Here is a 19,075-nt window from a genome sequence, read left to right on the forward strand (position 1 = left end):
ACACAAAAGAAACTCCTACACTAACACGATCTGTTATAGAACAATTAAAAATGGAAATAAGTCGTCTTAGGTCTACTCATGTATCATTTGGCAAATTTAGATGTCAAGTAAATCACAAAATGTTCTTAACCATGATAGATGGAAAAGTAGCTCAGAATCTCACTGAAACATCAAGTGCAGCAACTTGTTACCTTTGTAAAGCAAATCCTTCAGAGATGAACGACTTGAAAAATGTTGGGCTAAAACCAGTTATTGAAGAAAACTGTGAATACGGAATGTCAACATTGCATGCTAAACTAGTGTTTATGAGAAATGTACTGAACATTTCTTATCGAAAGGATTTTTGTAAATGGCAAATCAAATCCGACAAAGAAAAAGAAATGTCAAAAGCTGCGAAGTTGAGGGTGCAGGAAAGATTCCGGAAAGAAATGGGTCTGATTATAGACGTTCCAAAACCTGCGGAGCAGGGAAATCAGATGATGGAAACACGACACGACAATTTTTCAGCGATCCTGAATTAACATCTGATATTATAGGTGTTAATGTTAATTTAATAACTCGTTACAGCATAATTTTGCAAGTGATTTCTTGTGGACGAAAATTAACTCGCTTAAATTTGACGAATATTTATATCAAACTTCAGAAATGTACGTTGAACTTTTCAAATGGTTTCCAATGTCATCAACAGTTCACAAGGTCCTTATACATGGCCGAAAAATCGTAAACAAATTTCTTATTCCAATAAGTTTGCTATCAGAAGAAGCTCAGAAGGCGAGAAATAAAGGTTTTAAGCGGTTTCTTGAATTCAATACACGAAAATGTAATCGTCTTGTTACGAATACCGACTTAATTCATAAACTGCTGCTTTCTTCTGATCCTTATTTATCTCATTTCAGACAACACTGGAAACATATTGACAGTAATCTTGACTTGGCAGCTCTGGAATTGTTACCAACTGATTAAATCAGTTCCTTCGTTTTACTTTGCTCGTACTTCTTTACTTTTTTAAAAAAACCAAAACTATCTTGTTAAAATAAGAATGTTTAAGCTTTATTCTAAGAAGAGTATCATATTTTTACACTAAAAATTAAAGTAAAGATGCTTTCAAATTTTAATTTATAAAGAGACCATTTGAAAAATATAATTGTTTATATAATTTGTTTATAAAAATGAGAAAGTTAATTGCAAAATGACTTTTTCCGAAAGAAAATCTCTGAGCGGCTTAGACTAAACAATAATTGTAAAAAATTCTATTCATTTGTGCTGAAAAATGGCCGTACAGTGTAATTGTTTATTAAAATTGTTTAAACAATTAAGATAAATTATCAAAAAATATTGGTTTAATGAAAAAAAGTTTAATCGCAATAATCCAAAGCAAATTGATGAAAAAAACAAATGTTTTTTAGATGTAACTTCCCGCAAAGTGTAATTGTTTATAAAAATTGTTTATAACAATTATTAAGGTCATGTAATTTTTTTTACTATTTACATACCCTCAGGCATTAAATGTATGCAATATGAAGTGTGCAAAAAAATTTTTGTGCAAATTTGATCGAAAAGTTGAAAAAATGACTTTTTTTACACTTTGCATTGATATTAAAAATTTATAAAATAAAAAATCGAGTCTCACAGATCTCTTCAGAATTTAGTTCTGAGTAAGAGGAAAAAAAAATTTTTGAATTTGGTTCATAATTGTAGTCTAAAAGTTAATTTGAACCAAATTTTGTCATTTTGCCCCACTGCGTTCCAGCAGACACTCGGTCTGGCGCATAAAACCTGCAGGGCGTGCCGGTCAGGTTTGTTATCTGGGTTAGTTCGGTCGCGAAGTACTATATTCTTGCCCGGGGTGGGCGCAAAATACTTTTCCGCCCGTTTGCAAACAAAATTGATAGAACGCATTCTACTTTCCTATAGAGTACAGAGTTTCACTTATAGGGAATTTACCACAAAATTTACTAATCGTGCTGTCAATGACATACTTTCCATGCTGTTAGGACAACAAATTTTGTTCGCACCATGGGTGCAAAGGCGATTGTGACTCGATTAAAATCACCTATTTTGCGCTCTTGATACGGAAATAACTATTGTTTACTTTTAAAATTTTAAATAGGAAGTGAAATTGACTGGCAGTACAATACGACTAATGAAAATTTTGCGTGTTTGTCTACCGGTGGATCATGTAGCTGGCCAAGGGGTAAAAATCTCGGGGGGACTTCTTCTCACAATGGAATGATGTATATTCGTGGTCATCAAAAGGATTATGACAACTGGGAGGCTCTCGGGAATAAAGGGTGGTCATGGAAAGAGGTATTTATTAAACATTTATTTATGTGACTTTGATTTACTTTATACCGAGGGTTCCGCACACCAATTAAAAACAAACTATGAACAAGAAAACTATTAAAATAAATTTCATTTTATTCTGCCACAAAATTTAACAATAGCTCCTACAAACTTCTTTCTTTTTTATGTATAACCGACACAGCCCTGAAACTTTATTAAGCATTTATGAAAGATTTAAGTATAATCTTCGGAATAATTAATTGCAATACAGTTGGGATTTTGTCAATAAAATTAAAGACCTCCATGTTCCGAGTAACTATAGATTGATTTCATTGGATGTTAAATCTCTTTTTACTAATATCCCTAAAGATTTGGTTTTAAGATGCTTAAAATTAAAATGGAGAGATATCAGGGATCACACAAAAATTCCAGTGTCAGAATTTTTGGATTTGGTCGAATTTTGTATGGACAATTCTTATTGTCGTTTCCGAGATTGTTTTTTCAAGCAAATTTTCGGTACTCCTATGGGATCTCCCCTTTCAGGTGCTATCGCTGATTTAGTTATGGAAAAGTTGGAACAGGATATTTTAAAATCGTTAAAATTCAGTTATATTTTTTATTTTCGATATATCGATGATGTGATATTCTGTGTCCCCATGGAATGTATCACCGATATACTACAGGTTTTCAATTCTTATCATCCCAGAATTCAGTTCACTATTGAAAATGAATTAAACAATTCTATTAGTTTTTTGGATGTATTAGTTACTAGAGAAAACAATAAACTTATTACTAACTGGTACAGAAAACCAACTTTTTCAGGACGCTATGTAAATTACAATTCTGAAATTTGTGTCAAAGACAAAATTTCTGTTATTTATGGATTGGTCGATAGAGCAATTAAATTGTCTGACGAAAGAGTCCATGAAGCGAATTTGCGTCTGATCTCTGATATTTTAAAAATCGGACAAGTGCGAGTTACACTCGCACTGAAATCGAGGGTTCCGTACTCGAAGCGAACTTATTTGGTATAAAAACAAATGTTTAAAAAATATGTGTTGTATGACAACTAATATAAGTGATACAAAAAGGAACAATTTTGTAAAATTCAAGAAAATTGTTCCTCTTCGTATCACTTATATTAGTTGTCATACAACACATATTTTTTAAACATTTGTTTTTATACCAAATAAGTTCGCTTCGAGTACGGAACCCTCGATTTCAGTGCGAGTGTAACTCGCACTTGTCCGATTTTATTTTTTAAAAAATATTTTACTAAAAAAATATAAGAAACATAATTTTATTTCAACTCGCAATATTTTTATTGTATTTACATTTTAAAAATATATTAAATATTAAATTTTATCTTTTTAAGTCAAAAAGAGATAAAACTTAAGATATTGATATAAGGCTAGTAGCTGCTTGTCAAGGAAAAATCGAAAGTTATCTAAAAAATAAAATTTGTTTATTAATTCCAGAAAAATCAACTCCAATCATCCTCGCTATATTTTTTTGTAATCTACACGTAAAAATACGTCAAAATATATAAATTTGAATCACTGTAGAAAAACTTTTTTCGTTTTTTGCGGAAAAATACATTTTTTTCTGAAATTTATCATTTTTCTTCAAAAATTTGATAAAAATTGATCATCAACTCCAATCGCGCTTACATTTTTTCCCTGTATTTTTCACGCAAAAATTGAGTTTTACAGCAAGTATGAACAGTCTGGATTGAATATTGTGTGCGCTAGGGAGAATTAATCATTTTTTTCGAAATTTTTGATTTTTCCTTGACAACGCTATGTAAATTAATCCGAATCAAGTTCGCTATAATTTTCCTGTAATTTTCACGTAAAAATACGTAAGTGTGTCAAATTTGAGCTCTTTATGTCAAAAGATGTGGCCGCTAGGGGGGGGGGGTACATACTCATTTTTAGGTATTTTTCGTAAAAATTCATGGTTTTTCCTTGACAACGCTATGATAATCAACTCCAATCATGCTCGCTATATTTTTTTTGTAATCTACACGTAAAAATACGTTAAAATATATAAATTTAATTTCCTTTAAATAAAATTTTGTTCGTTTTTGGTGGAAAAATACTTTTTTTTCCTAAAATTGTCATTTTTTCTTGAAAAACTTGATAAAAAGTTAATCATCAACTCTAATCGTGACCGCTTTTTTTCCCCTGTATTTTTCCCGTAAAAATACATTTGTATACTAAATATGATCTGTCTGGGTTGAATATTGTGTGCGCTAGGGAGAATAAATTATTTTTTTCGAAATTTTTGATTTTTCCTTGACAACGCTATGTAAATTAATCCGAATCAAGTTCGCTATAATTTTCCTGTAATTTTCACGTAAAAATACGTAAGTGTACCAAATTTGAGCTCTTTATGTCAAAAGATGTGGCCGCTAGGGGGGGGTACATAGTCATTTTTAGGCATTTTTCGTAAAAATTCATGGTTTTTCCTTGACAACGCTATGTTAATCAATTCTGGAGAAGATGGTGGTCTTACCATATAGTAAGGATCTATCATTTTTTCTAAGAAATGCTTATAAGGAGTTTGGAGTGAGGGTTGTGTTTACGTATGAGAAAGATCCCTTTAATTGTTTTAGTAAAAATAAAGACACTACACCGCTTGAATTTCGTACGTACGTTGTATACAGTGTTCCATGTAAGTGTGGGGATGTGTACATTGGTCACACTGAAAGATATTTGAAAGACAGAATGTGTGAACACAAGCGAGACTGCGAAAATGATAAAAGAAATTCAGCACTTGTTAAACACTCTCATGAGATGAATCATAAATTTTGTTTCGATAACGTTAAAATTTTATGTACAGAAAGATGTTATACTCGCAGAATTTTCAAAGAAATGTTTCAAATTGTTAAAAATAAGAAACCTGTTAATTTAAGAACTGACACTAATTCTCTTAATGACATTTATAGAAATTTAATCTTGAACACCAATACGTTGTAATTTAATTTGATTGATTCACCTTATGCGACTGTAGCGCTTCTTTGGTTCTTTTCTTTTTTGTACTCAAAAGGCACTTTATTGTATCGACTACCAAACCTCGACAGTTATGACTTTGAATACTTGTTCTGTGGTCAAAAACATGTGGCATGTAAGGAATGGGGATGGTTCTTCCTCCCCTTTTTAATTAAGTTTGTAATGTTTTTAATTAATATACATGTTTTTGTTTTATAGTTCTATTGTTTTATAGTATTTGTGGTTATTGAACAAGAATATTTATTTGATAATGAAGGATAGAGAGTAGATTTCGAGATTTGATTGGTGAGTGAGGTTAGCTTTCTATGTTGTATGCGTGTGAAAAGGAGTGTATACATTTTTGTTAATTCACTTTTTTCGCAGATTGTTAATGCCCTGAGTAGGCTCTGCGTCGTAGAGCGAAAGCTCAGTTTTTAAAAAAATAAAAAATATTGATCAAAGGAATAAAAAAATTATAACATCTTTCACTAAAATTTAAAAAACTGATCAACAACCTTTCCATCTTTGTCTAATAATTAATTGTAATGTTTAATAAAGGTTGAATAAATATTAAATTGAATTAAAACAAAATTAAATATTAAATGACGTAAAACTTTATTAACATAGACGTAAATTCCTGTAGTCTGAAGAAAATTGATTTCCTCTAATTTTTCTGAATACATTTTCATTTCTGACTTTTTTTATCTTCTCTATGCACCAATGTTGTTAAGAAAATAGAAGTTAGTTTTGAAGCAATGTGTGGTATAAAGCATATAAAGCCGCAAATTTATTCGACCAAGCGTTACTGCCCAAAAAAGTATTGCCTGTCTTTAAATCGTCATGGAAGAGAAAAAGATGAAATGCGAGAGTATCCGCAATGTTTAAATATAAGTTTATCCAAAGCTCTGCTTGCATGAAATTAGAAATAATGTGTGAGTCTTGTCGTAATTTTTTATCATAATCTACATTTTGTTGCAGAATTAAGGGTATTTGTAAAAATAATTTTTAAAGTTTTTCTTGTCAGTACGTAAATAGCATATAAATCATGCGGCACAAGTAATACATCATTACCAACTAATTTGTCGATTAAAATTGTTCCAATTTTTAGTTTTTCAAAATCTATTAATCCCCTTTCTCTTAATAAGCTAAATTTTTTCGCTTCAGTTGACATATTTGTAAAGAGAAACATACTCATCAAAACACTTATCAATTTTTTTCCCAGTCCTATTTGAAATTTGTTCATTTTCTAATATTTTGAGAATCTCACTTTTCAGAGATGAAATGTAAATATTTCAAACGAAATTATCCATGAATTCAACCACATTTTGGACTATTTTTCTCGGAAGACTAGGATTACCGTACAATGAGAAAGCGAAAGAAATTTAAAGTTTAAAAGTATATCCTGTTGACTTTTTTGCTCTCGCAGTTTTCGGAATTTATTTCTGCAGCTTGCAAAACTTTCATTTTAAAGGTTTTCAAAAGTTTAAAAGAATTTAGAAGAAGTACTAGCGTCAAAAAACTGTTGAAAGTTTGTAAAAACAAAAATTAAAATTGCATTTTAATTAGATGAAGTATTATTAACAGCCAACATAGCACTAAAAATTCTTTGAAGGTTTAAAAGTTAATTTGGAAATATTGAATTATCGTGTTAAGTTAATAACATTAAATAAAAATTTAATTTACATATTCAGTCAATTTTCACGATAAACATTCCCTTATATGCGGACATTTTAACATTCAAATAATATTCTCAAAACTTTGCGTTTCCATATTCCCAAGTTAACGTTTAAACCTTTAATGAATCTTCAGGGAATTTTCAAGTCTGGGTGCAAGGTAGAAATAATATGTAAATGATCAACGTTAAGCAGGCGGTAATATGTTTTCTATATTGCACAAAATTTTAAAGGTGCTTAATATCGATTACTTTATTTACAATGGTACGCCACGTTTCATCGAAAACTGTAGAATAATCCTTTACAGTTTCTTGATAATCTAATTCAAGCTAATTTATAACATATACAAATTTAATTTTAACAACCACAATTGAGGACCCCGATTCTATAAGGAGAACTACGCTTGAGGCAGCCGCCTTGCGACCAGACAGGTGGTCCAAAAATGGAAAAAAATCAAATTCAAAATTAACATTTTTTAAAAAGGCTATCCTGTAGGAAATGAAAATCCGCGCCTTTTTCCCTATAAGATTTTTTTATAAAACGAATATTAAAAATAATAGAGGCAAAAAAGTAGAAATTTTTTTACGATAATTTAATGGACTTTTAAAACATAACTCGTCGTAATTTTGCAAAAATTGGTGGATTTTTTTAAAATTTACTGCATTTTATTCAGTTTATACTATTAAAGACGACAATCATAAAAAATCAAGAAAATTGTTATTATTTAATATTAAGTAATAATAAAATTTTAATTTTGAAAATATGTGTTTTTCAACCTTCTACTGAAAAAGTTATCGAGGGAATTTTCATTCTGGAAAAACTTCTCGCTACAAAGTTTTTCCTTACACGTTAAAGATGTTTTTCCAAAAGTTTGGAATTAATTCTATAAAAAGTAAAGAAGTTATAAGGAAAATAGTGAAAACTATCTTTCCTTATACTGCAGTAGTAGCCATGACACCTCACTTCTTAGTTTCTTCAGGGGCGTTCTTATATAATTCGTCCTACACTCGAACATGAAAAAATAATAATTTTTGTATTTTTGTATTTTCTTATCAAGATTCTTCTTCTTGTAAGCTTTCTTTTTCCTAGAGCGACATCGCTGCTCCTTTTCAGATTCCGATCCCGAAGTTAAAACCATTTCGATTTTATACACGATTATAAAATAGTATTATCCCGATAGACATGTGCAGCGGAACGCACAGAACAACGTAATGAGAAAAATAGGAGGAACAGGAGGAAACCACCTATCGGAGGCGCGAAAAACTCTTATTCTTTAAAATTGCTGTGGCGGAACAAGCAGTACTCCGGTACTACGTGTATATGATCTAGAAGGACGAGACAGTGAAATACAATTATATTTGAAATCAGTATTTATACATTTTGAATAGGAAAAATAATAATTTTCTTATACAATATGAAATAATAATTTATTATTTAGTTTAAGAAATATATTTTTTATAACAAATAAATAATTATTTTTTTATGTTCGAGTGTAGGACGAATTATATAATAAGAACGCCCCTGAAGAAACTAAGCCGTGAGGTGTCATGGATACTGCTGCAGCATAAGGAAAAATAGTTTTTACTATTTTCCTTATAACTTCTTTACTTTTTATAGAATTAATTCCAAACTTTTGGAAAAACTTCTTTAATGTGTAAGGAAAAACTTTGTCGCGAGAAGTTTTTTACGAATGAAAATTCCCGATAACTTTTTCAGTAGAAGGTTGAAAAACACATATTTTTAAAATTAAAACTTTGTTATTATTTCATATTAAATAATAACAATTTTCTTGATTTTTTTATGATTGTCGTCTTTAATAGTATAAACTGAATAAAATGCAGTAAATTTTAAAAAAATCCACCAATTTTTGCAAAATTACGACGAGTTATGTTTTAAAAGTCCATTAAATTATCGTAAAAAAAATTTCTACTTTTTTGCCTCTATTATTTTTAATATTCGTTTTATAAAAAAATCTTATAGGGAAAAAGGCGCGGATTTTCATTTCCTACAGGATAGCCTTATAGAATCGGGGTCCTCAATTCAAGAAAATTTTAGAAAAAATCTGTTAATTATATATATATATATATATATATATATATATATACCAATGTTAGGCCAAGAGGTGCCCTTAAAAACGCGAAATATTTTAAATATTTAAATAATAGCTAGATTTTATTATCTTTTTTAAGAGCTCCGACTCTTGTGTGGTAACAACTAGTCCATGCTTCAATAATATTTGCTTCTTTATATTGATTTTGATTTAAATCAGTAAGGACATTAAAATCCACTTGTTCTTGTGGTGAAAATAAAAAATAATACCTAGAATAAAATCTTTCATAATTACGTTATTTAGAAAAACTGGATGCTTTCACATTCTTCTAGTTAATTTGCAATTTAACGATTCGCAAATATTATTTGTCCTGTGTGGTAAATGATTTGCTTTATTTAAGCTTTTAAAGCGACCCTTATATCTTCTTAGTGCCTTAAAAAAATTTTTATAACAAATTACACATTTCAATGGGTTTTACGTGAAAACTCGTTATTTGCAAAGGCAATTACATAAAACGCGTAACTCACAAGAACGAACAGAAAAGTGTTACCCAAAGTGACACATTATACATTCAATATGTATAATCATCATCATCATATCATTATCACCAGTATTATTGATATTTAATTTTTAAATTTTATTTTATAGGGGAAGAAGTTCGATTATCGGCATAGTTTGGTTTTTGTGTCATAACTTGTGCCCAAGTAGATATTAAGGGGTAATTATTCACAAAATATAATACATTTGCTGTGTAAATAAACAGGTTAAAAAATCTAATCTAAAAAATCCTGACCGAAAAATCCAAGAAAAAAGTCTAAAGTACAAAAAGTCTAAAGCAAAAATGTCCAAATCAAAAAGTCCTGGTATTTCCAAAAAATTTTTTAACCCGGCGAGTATGTGGTTGGGCATCTCATGCCCCACAGTTACTTGAAATATTGGCGATTCAAACAGCTACACTAGCGCCACAGTTGAACTAATTTAGGTGTGACTCGCTCTAAAGCAGTCTCTGTTTTGACAGTTTATTTCAAATTATTTAATTATTCTGATATTTTTATTGCGTTTGTAAAATTATTTTTAAGCGTTAAATAAAAAAAAATAATTTAAAACACATGGAGTGCTACAGAGCGAGTCACGCCTAAATTAGTTCAACTGTGGCGCTAGTGTAGCTGTTTGAATCGCCAATATTAATTCCTATAATTTTCATTCTGGTTTTTTGGCACTTCGAGTAGCTAGAGTTATCGTAGTGTATTTATTAGATACCTTTTTATAATATAATACCAAATATTAACTTAATATAGTAAAATCTAACTTCTAATAGCAATTTTACAGTCAGGGCATGTCATGCACACCACATAGTCGGTGTAACAGTTTCGCGCCACATACTCGCCGGGTTAAAATATTTTCGTAATGGCACATGTACTGCGTATAAAAATTCCAGAACAAATTTTAATTCATTGTTTACAATTTTTCAACAAATGTATTCCTAATCGAAAATGTTTCTTAATTGATAAATCCTTTTTTCCTTTTTAATAATTAAAAGCGTTTGTTTTCCGTTAATACTTCTTCGAAATCGTGTCTGAGATTATTCACGTTTGGGTTATTCTTATTATAACAATAAAAAGCGATTAATTTAAATTAATTCAATAGTATCGTTCTAATCTATGTAAAATTGTTTAATTTTTTTACTTTTTCTACATTTAATAAAATACTCATTTTTCTTTGTAAACAATTCTTTCTTTTATTATTCAATCATCGTATTTGTTCAGGAATTGTAATTTAATTTGAATTTCGTTTTAAATCGTTTAAAATCGAATAGATATCGATTTTATCGATGTAATATATTTAGTTTGTGCGTTGTCCGCTAGTCGTCACTTGCGGAACCTCAGAATTTGTTGATCGCTCGTATGGTCGAGATCGTTACGCCGCGTAAGGAAAAAAATCGTTGTTGTTTTTCCTATTATAAATCGTGGAAGTTTAAAGAATTTCATATCGTTGAAATTCATTATTGTTTGTCAACAATTTTGAAGAGCTATTGTGCTCAATATTATTTGTTCTGAAAATTCATTCACGAATCACAAAATTTGTGTTTGTTAGAAAACCTATCTTATTTAAAAAAACAACGCAAATTTACTTTTGAATATGTAATTTAAATTACAGGCTAAAATTGTTTTTATTATTAAATTTAATTATTAAATAAATTTATTGTGTTCTCGACAAAAGAAGATTTTGACATTTTATTTTTCAAGTCCCACTGATGCACTCATCAGTGTTTAAAATCCTGGATTATTTTTATAAACATCTTTAACAGTATTTGTAAAATGGGAAGCGCTTTCCAAGCGGTCAAAAATTTCTGATATATTTGGTAATGGAAAAGCATCGCCCTGCATAAGCTCATTTAGAGTACGATAGTCAGTTACTATTCTCTATTTTATTTCTCCAAAAATATCCATTTTTTGGTACAATAGGGATCTGAAATACTGTGGCTCGCTATCTGGTGTCCGATTCTGTAATTAATGCAGGGGGATCAAATTCAAAACTTCACGTTTGTTTACAAGTTCTAACGTCGAGTTTCACAATTTCAAATCTAAAAGTTTTGTTTAAATTAATGTGATTATTAAAATTATGAAATCTTATAAAGGGGAAAACATTCGGAAAATGAAATTTAGTCCAAAAGAAACAAAAAGTAACTGATATTGCTCTGTTTTTAATAGTACAAGCAAAGCTTGTGTCAACATAGAACTTAGATTTTTTGCTTTAATTCTATCAAATTTAAAAAATTATTCTCATATAAATATTCAGAAAATTGACTTTTTAAAACAATAATTTTGAATATCCCATGCATAAACAGCGAATATTAAAATAATCCAATAGTTTTCAACATGAATTGCAATGATAATGAAAAATAAGTAAACATAACCTATAAATTAGAATATTAATTGTTTCTATATTGTCGCAAAGAAAAGACAATGAAAAAAAATATTTATAATATTGCCATAGTTAATTTTACTTATTATTTCGTGTGGGTTTTCTTGAATTCCGGAAAATTTTAAAAAAGCGATTATATTTACATTATTTGGATCAACAAAAGGAACAGCCGTTTATGATTTCTTCTACAATGTATAAAATGTTTCGCTCGTAAAACCTTCTCTCTTTCGGTAAAATTTTTACACGAAGTTGTAGAAGTACTAAAACGACATATTTCAGCTATGTTGATCATCTTCTTTTTCCGTTATCAAACAATTTTTTTAAATTAACTGTGATTTCACATGTGTTTGCAACAAACTGACCCCGTTGTATATAGGGCATCACCTTTTCTATTCTTTGGCTGTCGGTTTATTCAATGGCTTCTCTTTATATACTCCTTAAGGTGTACCAATCCTTGGTAAATATCGCTCTTTCAAACCCGAATTTGTGTTGAAAGCAACATCTTAACGAGTCTTGGCTCCTATTGTGAGGATTTTTCTGAAAGACTTTAGTCTTTTGTTGGCCAATATTATGAAAGACTTTATTCTTTTGTTGGCCAATTTTGATTTATTATCACTAAAGGATATTGGAGTCACTGGCTTAGAGGTGATAACCCAGGTACTGTGTCTAAAGGATAATTGGGCTTGCTCCTCTCGCAAATATGGCCTACCAAGAATTCCTTGTACGGATATAAGGAAGAAGCTCCTAACAACATTATACCAGATCTGTCCATGGCCTCGGGATTTTTTTGATTCATGTTTGATTAGCTTGGTTGATTGTCGTCCTGTTCTTGACTCCGTGAGATTCTATCAGAATAATCTCTAGTGCGTTCTGAATATGAATCTCGTTCCTCAGCATAAAAGGCTTATTCCGGTGCTTCACTTAATTCATTGGTGCCTTGGGTGTCCACGTAAGTTAATACTTCTGTAGGTAATTCTCTGATGAAGGAATCTAGAGCGAAGTCATTAATAGGAATCATCATAATTCTAATTTGTTATGCATTTGATCCCTCTGCGTTTATCTCTGCGTATTTTTCTTCAAGGTCGACTTTTGTCCTACTATGGGAACCTTGCAGTTTGTCGTAATAATCTTTGACAGACTCTGATCGCGTCTATGTACCACTGTTATGGTCTTGAAGTTAGGAGCCGTTTTTATAAATGTGTTATTAAATCATTCAGGTGAATGAACTCTTTGTCTCTATCACTTTCCCAAGCAGCTTTCTTAATTTATTTAGGACCACTTTTATAAAGCCTGTTTCCGTAGCAGGTGTCATGTAAACCATGCTATTCGCCCCATTCTGTAAAAATTCGCTAAGAGGTGGTTTTTCTACCGCCAAAGGTAATTTAACTTATATGTCTATCTAAAAAATTTTCTTATAGCACACACAATTACATTACTTTACGGAATTAAGTCACTTTTACTTACATTTGAATTTTGGTCAAGTTTTGTGCAAAATCATTTACAGGTGTCACGTCTCAGAACGCGATGGTAAAATAAATGTTGCTAGGTTTTAGTCGTCTCGAAAGGGGTTTTGGTCATAGTTTTTGAAAAAAATGAAAGTTGTAATATATAAAAAATTTTAAACTATAGGGCAGCGACTGTCACCACTTCACGTATTTTTTTTTAGAGTCGGCCGCGAAGATCCGACTTTCCTAATCTAATTTATACTAAAAATAGAGAATATTCTGAGACGGTTAAATTCTCCCTTCTTTAGGATTTTAAAAGAGAGGAGGAGGTGTTATTTTACCTACTCTTTCGTTGTTCCTTCTAGAAGATACGAAGATAATTAATCCAAATTTGAAGCTTGTGAGTCCGCAGTAGAAATTCCAAAAGTGTTTTTTCTTTCTATATTTTTTTGATACTCCAAACTGTCTTTAGGCTGAAATGTTTTAAAACTATTTTCTTTATCCCTTTTTATATAAATTTATTAATTTATTAAGATTCACTTTAAATAAAACAGGAAAAGTTTAAAGTTTGTTAAATCTCACTTAAAATTGTTAGAACTTTCACTTGAAATTGTTAGAATTTTCACATAAAATTGTTAGAATTTTCACATAAAATTGTTAGAATTTTCACATAAAATTGTTAGAACTTTCACATAAAATTGTTAGAACAATATATTTGGAAGCTTTATATTTCCAAACGTCAAAAAATGTTATATAATTCGAATATTGAGTTTATCCCCTTTTTTTGTCACTAGTAATATTCATTTAATTCCACTATTAATTTCACGGTTTGATAAATTTGTTCAGAAAAAACTTATTTATTTATTTAGGTAAGGTTCATTTAAATAAACACAATCTATATAACACAATGTATCGTTCAAAATTTATTTGACTTATCAAATCTTACAGTATTCAGAAAAATTTCTCGACAGTTATATATGTGACCGACTTGAGAATAAAAAGGGGACTGACTTTTGGACCTGTCTACCGACAGCTTACTTGCTAAGGTGGAGAACTTCCCCCGCTTTGTTACTTTTTTCTCACGACTTTAGTTGCTGATGTATGCTTTTTCTTTCTGCGCTCTACATTTTGTCTTTTATAAGTTCACTTCGAATTATTTCTCTTTTATATTATCTATACATATTTCACTATTTATAAAGTTTGAAAATCGGCAGCATTTGTTTTTTAGAAAAATATAATTCTATATTTAGATAATATAATATGAATTTTAATTCTACATTTCGAAGTTTGAATGGAATGATTTTAAATACCAACAATCAAGTTTGTTATAAATCGTTAATGTGGTGAATTCGAATTTAAGTTACATTAATTTAAATTATCTTGTTACTATTTTCTTTATAATATGTTATCTTTACATTTGTTAATATCGATTCGAATATAAATACATTTCAATTACTCGTTAAGGGGTCTACCCACTTTAGAAAAAAAAAAAAATCGATTTTTTTTTTATTACATTTTTCGACAATATACATATCCAAAAGTATCATACTAAAATGTTATAAAGATTGGAGCAGTATAACTACACTTTTGTGCAACTTTTATTTTGCTATTTCAGCATGCCCATCCGCTACAGTTAAGTAGCGTAACTTTTTCAATTTTTTCACATTCAGTTCCATCGGATTTACATGAAACTAGTTACTCGGGGGTTTTTTAGGTCGCTGATTACAAATCTGATATCAGTTTTCAAAAATTCAAAATGGCGGATCCAATATGGCGGACTAAATTTTTAAAAATGTTGGATTTTTATGAAACTTGGTATCCGGGGGTTTTTTGGGTCGCTGATTACGAATCTGAAATCAGTTTTTAAAAATTCAAAATGGCGGATTCAATATGGCGGACTAAATTTTTAAAAATGTTGGATTTTTATGAAACTTGGTATCCAGGGGTTTTTTGGATCGCTGATTACGAATCTGATATCAGTTTTTAAAAATTAAAAATGGCGGATCCAATATGGCGGACTAATTTTTTAAAAAATGTTTGATTTCTATGAAAGTAGGTTTCCGGGGGTTTTTTGGGTCGCTGATTACTAATCTGATATCAGTTTTAAAAAGTTCAAAATGGCGAATCTAATATGGCGGACATTTTTAAAAATTCATTAAAACTCGTTACTCGGGGATTTGCGGGGTCGCTGATTACAAATAAGATATCAGTTTTTCAAAATTCAAAATAGCCATTTAGGATTCGCCATTTTGAATTGCAAAAACAGACACCGGATTTGTAATCAGCGACCCCAAAAACATTTTTCAAAAGTAAATATATATATCTAGAATTATTATACTAAAAGTTTATAAAAATCGGAGCAGTCTAAGTGCACTTTTGTGCGACCTTTTTTTGATATACTTCAGCACGCTAATTCGCTACCGTCAAGTTTATTTAATCTAGACACGTAAAATATTGAACCAAATAGTTTTAATAATGCCTTTTAATTTATAAACATTTTAATAGCGAATTCTTATAATAATTGAAAATAATGTTAGTTAGCAAAAGTAAAATTGTAAGTGTTCGGTGTTAGTCTCCTTGTTACCCCACTTGACGGTAGTGATTTTTCCATGATGGAAAAAAAGTGCGTGCAACAAAAAGCTTCATGGAGACGTCCATGTACACAACCGAAAAAGCGAAAATTTCAGGGAGTGCTTCCTCAAGTCTCTAAGTCAAATGAAAGTCGTAGTAGTGCATCTGCAAAAAAGCTGAAAAAATCAAAAGAGACAAATTTCGATGTACCCATTGATGAAACTTCAGGGTACAGTATTATTCAGTTTCTCCTGGTTTTCTCAACGTTGCAGCAATATGTGAAATGTAAAGTGTGTGATAAAGATGTTTCATTCTCAAAATCTGGACAGCGAGGACTCGGTTTTAAACTTTGTGTTACATGTGATTGCGGAGAAAAGTATATTAATTCGTGTCCGCTAATTTCGACTGGATATGAGATCAATCGTCGTATAGTGTATGTTATGCGTTTGATTGGCGTTGGACTGAGTGGTATCAACATGTTTTGCGGTCTCATGGAACTTGGAAAAGGAATAAATTCTTCTCATTATTATAAAATTATTAATATGATTTCTATCGCTGTAAAAAAAGTGTTTGATATAGTCACGCTCAAGGCTGTTGGAGAAGAAAAACTTTTGAATGCTCAACACGGAGAACCCGAAGATGTTTTAACCGTTTCAGGTGATGGTTCCTGGCAAAAAAGAGGATTTTCTTCTCTTATTGGAATAGTCTCTTTAATCTATAAGCGCTGTAAAAAAATTGCGAACGTCGTTATCAAATCAAGCTACTGCAAAGCGTGTGAGAAGAGAAAAGGAACAGAACAGACGGTTGAATATGAACTTTGGTATGAAGAGCATAAAAAAGACTGTAGTGCTAATCACTCAGGTAGTGCTGGAAAAATGGAGGTTGACGGTATATGTGAAATGTTTTGGCAATCTCTCGAAAAATTTGCTGTGCGTTATGGTTTTTATATCGGAGACGGCGATTCTAAGACTTTTAAATTGTTGCTTAGTACAGCACCGTATGGTGAAAACTTTATTGTCAAAAAGTTAGAGTGCGTCTTACACGTTCCAAAAAGAATTTTTAAACGGGCTAGTGAAGCTAAAAAGATTCTTACACAGGCAAGAAAAGCAGCGAAGAAGGACGAGATAAAACCTTTATCAAAGAAAAAAGGTGCTGCCAAAAAAGTTATAGTGAAGAAGAAAACGGCCATCGTAAAAAAAACTCCTGTTGTCAAAACTCAAGATTTAACGGTCAAACTAATGAAAGAACTGTCAACAAACTATGGTTTAGCAATTCAAAGACATCCTTATTCTGTGGATGAAATGAGGAAAGAGATCTGGGCGGGGTATTATCACAAAATTTCAAGTGATAAAAATCCGCAGCATTCGTACTGTTCCGAATCTTGGTGTAAATATAAAAAAGCCGTGAGAGATAATACAGTTAAAAAGTTCAAACATCCTCCTGCTCTCGCTGAAGATGTTCAAGAGATTCTAAAACCGATCTACGAAGACTTGACTAAGGAAGAATTACTTGAAAGATGTCTCGGTGGAAACACACAGAATAACAACGAATCTTTTAACAATTGCGTTTGGTCGATGGCTCCTAAACACATTTTTAGTGGGAAAAAAATTGTAGACATTGCTTGTCAAACAGCTGCTTGTATATTTAACGAAGGTTTTCAACCAGTTCTAAAGATTTTGGAAGTAATGGGAGTCAAAATTGGTCCGACCGCCGTAGAGTTCGCCGCCAAACGTGACAGCGAACGTATACGAATCGCTAACCGCCGCAGCACCGATGCCTCCAAAGAAGCAAGAACGAAACGAAGAAATGCTATTTTGAACGAAAACGAAATTTATGAAGAAACTGAAGGTATAATGTACGGTGCAGGCATCGCTGATTAAGCACAGGTAAGAATTTTAAGAATTTTCATTTACATTTTAATGTCCAGTGGTTTTGATATAACAATTTTTTTTTAAATTTATTCACCATATTGAATCCGCCATTTAAAATTTTTTAAAACTGATATTAGATTCGTAATCAGCGACCCAAAAAACCCCCGGAAACCAAGCTTTATAGAAATCCAAAATTTTTTTAAAAATTATTCCGCCATATTGGATCCGCCATTTTGAATTTTTGAAAACTGATATCAGATTCGTAATCAGCGACCCTAAAAACCCCCGAGTACCCATTTTCAAGCAAATAGCATTATATTTTCAAAATGTCGTCCGCCATATTGGATCCGCCATTTTGAATTTTTGAAAACTGATATCAGATTCGTAATCAGCGACCCTAAAAACCCCCGAGTACCCATTTTCAAGCAAATAGCATTATATTTTCAAAATGTCGTCCGCCATATTGGATCCGCCATTTTGAATTTTTGAAAACTGATATCAGATTCGTAATCAGCGACCCTAAAAACCCCCGAGTACCCATTTTCAAGCAAATAGCATTATATTTTCAAAATGTCGTCCGCCATATTGGATCCGCCATTTTGAATTTTTGAAAACTGATATCAGATTCGTAATCAGCGACCCTAAAAACCCCCGAGTACCCAATTTCAAGCAAATAGCATTATATTTTCAAAATGTCGTCCGCCATATTGGATCCGCCATTTTGAATTTTGAAAAACTGACATCGGATTCGAAATCAGCGACCTAAAAACTATTATATGCAAACGGTAATATATTTTTGAAATTCATTTAAAAATAAAAAAACGATAATTCTCTTCTTGAAAACAATCGGGCTTTAAAAGTGTAGCAAAAACTTTAAACGCGTTTTTCTCAAAACAACGTTTTTCGACCGCTTGTTGATGATATCTCCGAAACTACTCAACCGATCCTCACCAAATTTTTACCACATATTCTTTGGGATCATAGCTCTAGCGCATATCGAGGGATTTTCAAAATTTTGATTTTAAATATTTTTTTGGGGCTCAAAACGGTTAAAAAACAACGTTTTTTTCATTTTTTTTCGAAAAATGGCCGCCATTTTGTCAATTTTGCATAAAAAAAAAATCGTATGATATGCGCTAGAGCTATCAACATGCTGAATCTAATACCGTTTGAATTTTTTGTTTCAGACCATACACGCGAAAAATTTCATCAACAGCGCACACCTCCTTCTTTTTTAAACATATTTTTTAACAAGTATTTTTAA

At 31.0% G+C, this 19,075-nt stretch overlaps 1 protein-coding gene across 2 annotated transcripts in view; it reads left to right on the top strand.

The window, feature by feature from the left end:
- Nucleotides 1-19,075, top strand: part of LOC127287574 (glucose dehydrogenase [FAD, quinone]-like) — a 65,624-nt gene that overhangs the window by 40,982 nt on the left and 5,567 nt on the right. For both annotated transcript variants that reach the window (XM_051314581.1, XM_051314582.1), the window contains exon 4: nt 2,111-2,307. In XM_051314581.1, coding sequence (XP_051170538.1) covers nt 2,111-2,307 — 197 coding nt within the window. The remainder of the gene's footprint in view (nt 1-2,110; nt 2,308-19,075) is intronic.

Source organism: Leptopilina boulardi, unplaced genomic scaffold, assembly GCF_019393585.1.
Source record: "Leptopilina boulardi isolate dan_hultmark-lab unplaced genomic scaffold, ZJU_Lbou_2.1 LbouV2_371, whole genome shotgun sequence".
NCBI lineage: Eukaryota > Metazoa > Arthropoda > Insecta > Hymenoptera > Figitidae > Leptopilina > Leptopilina boulardi.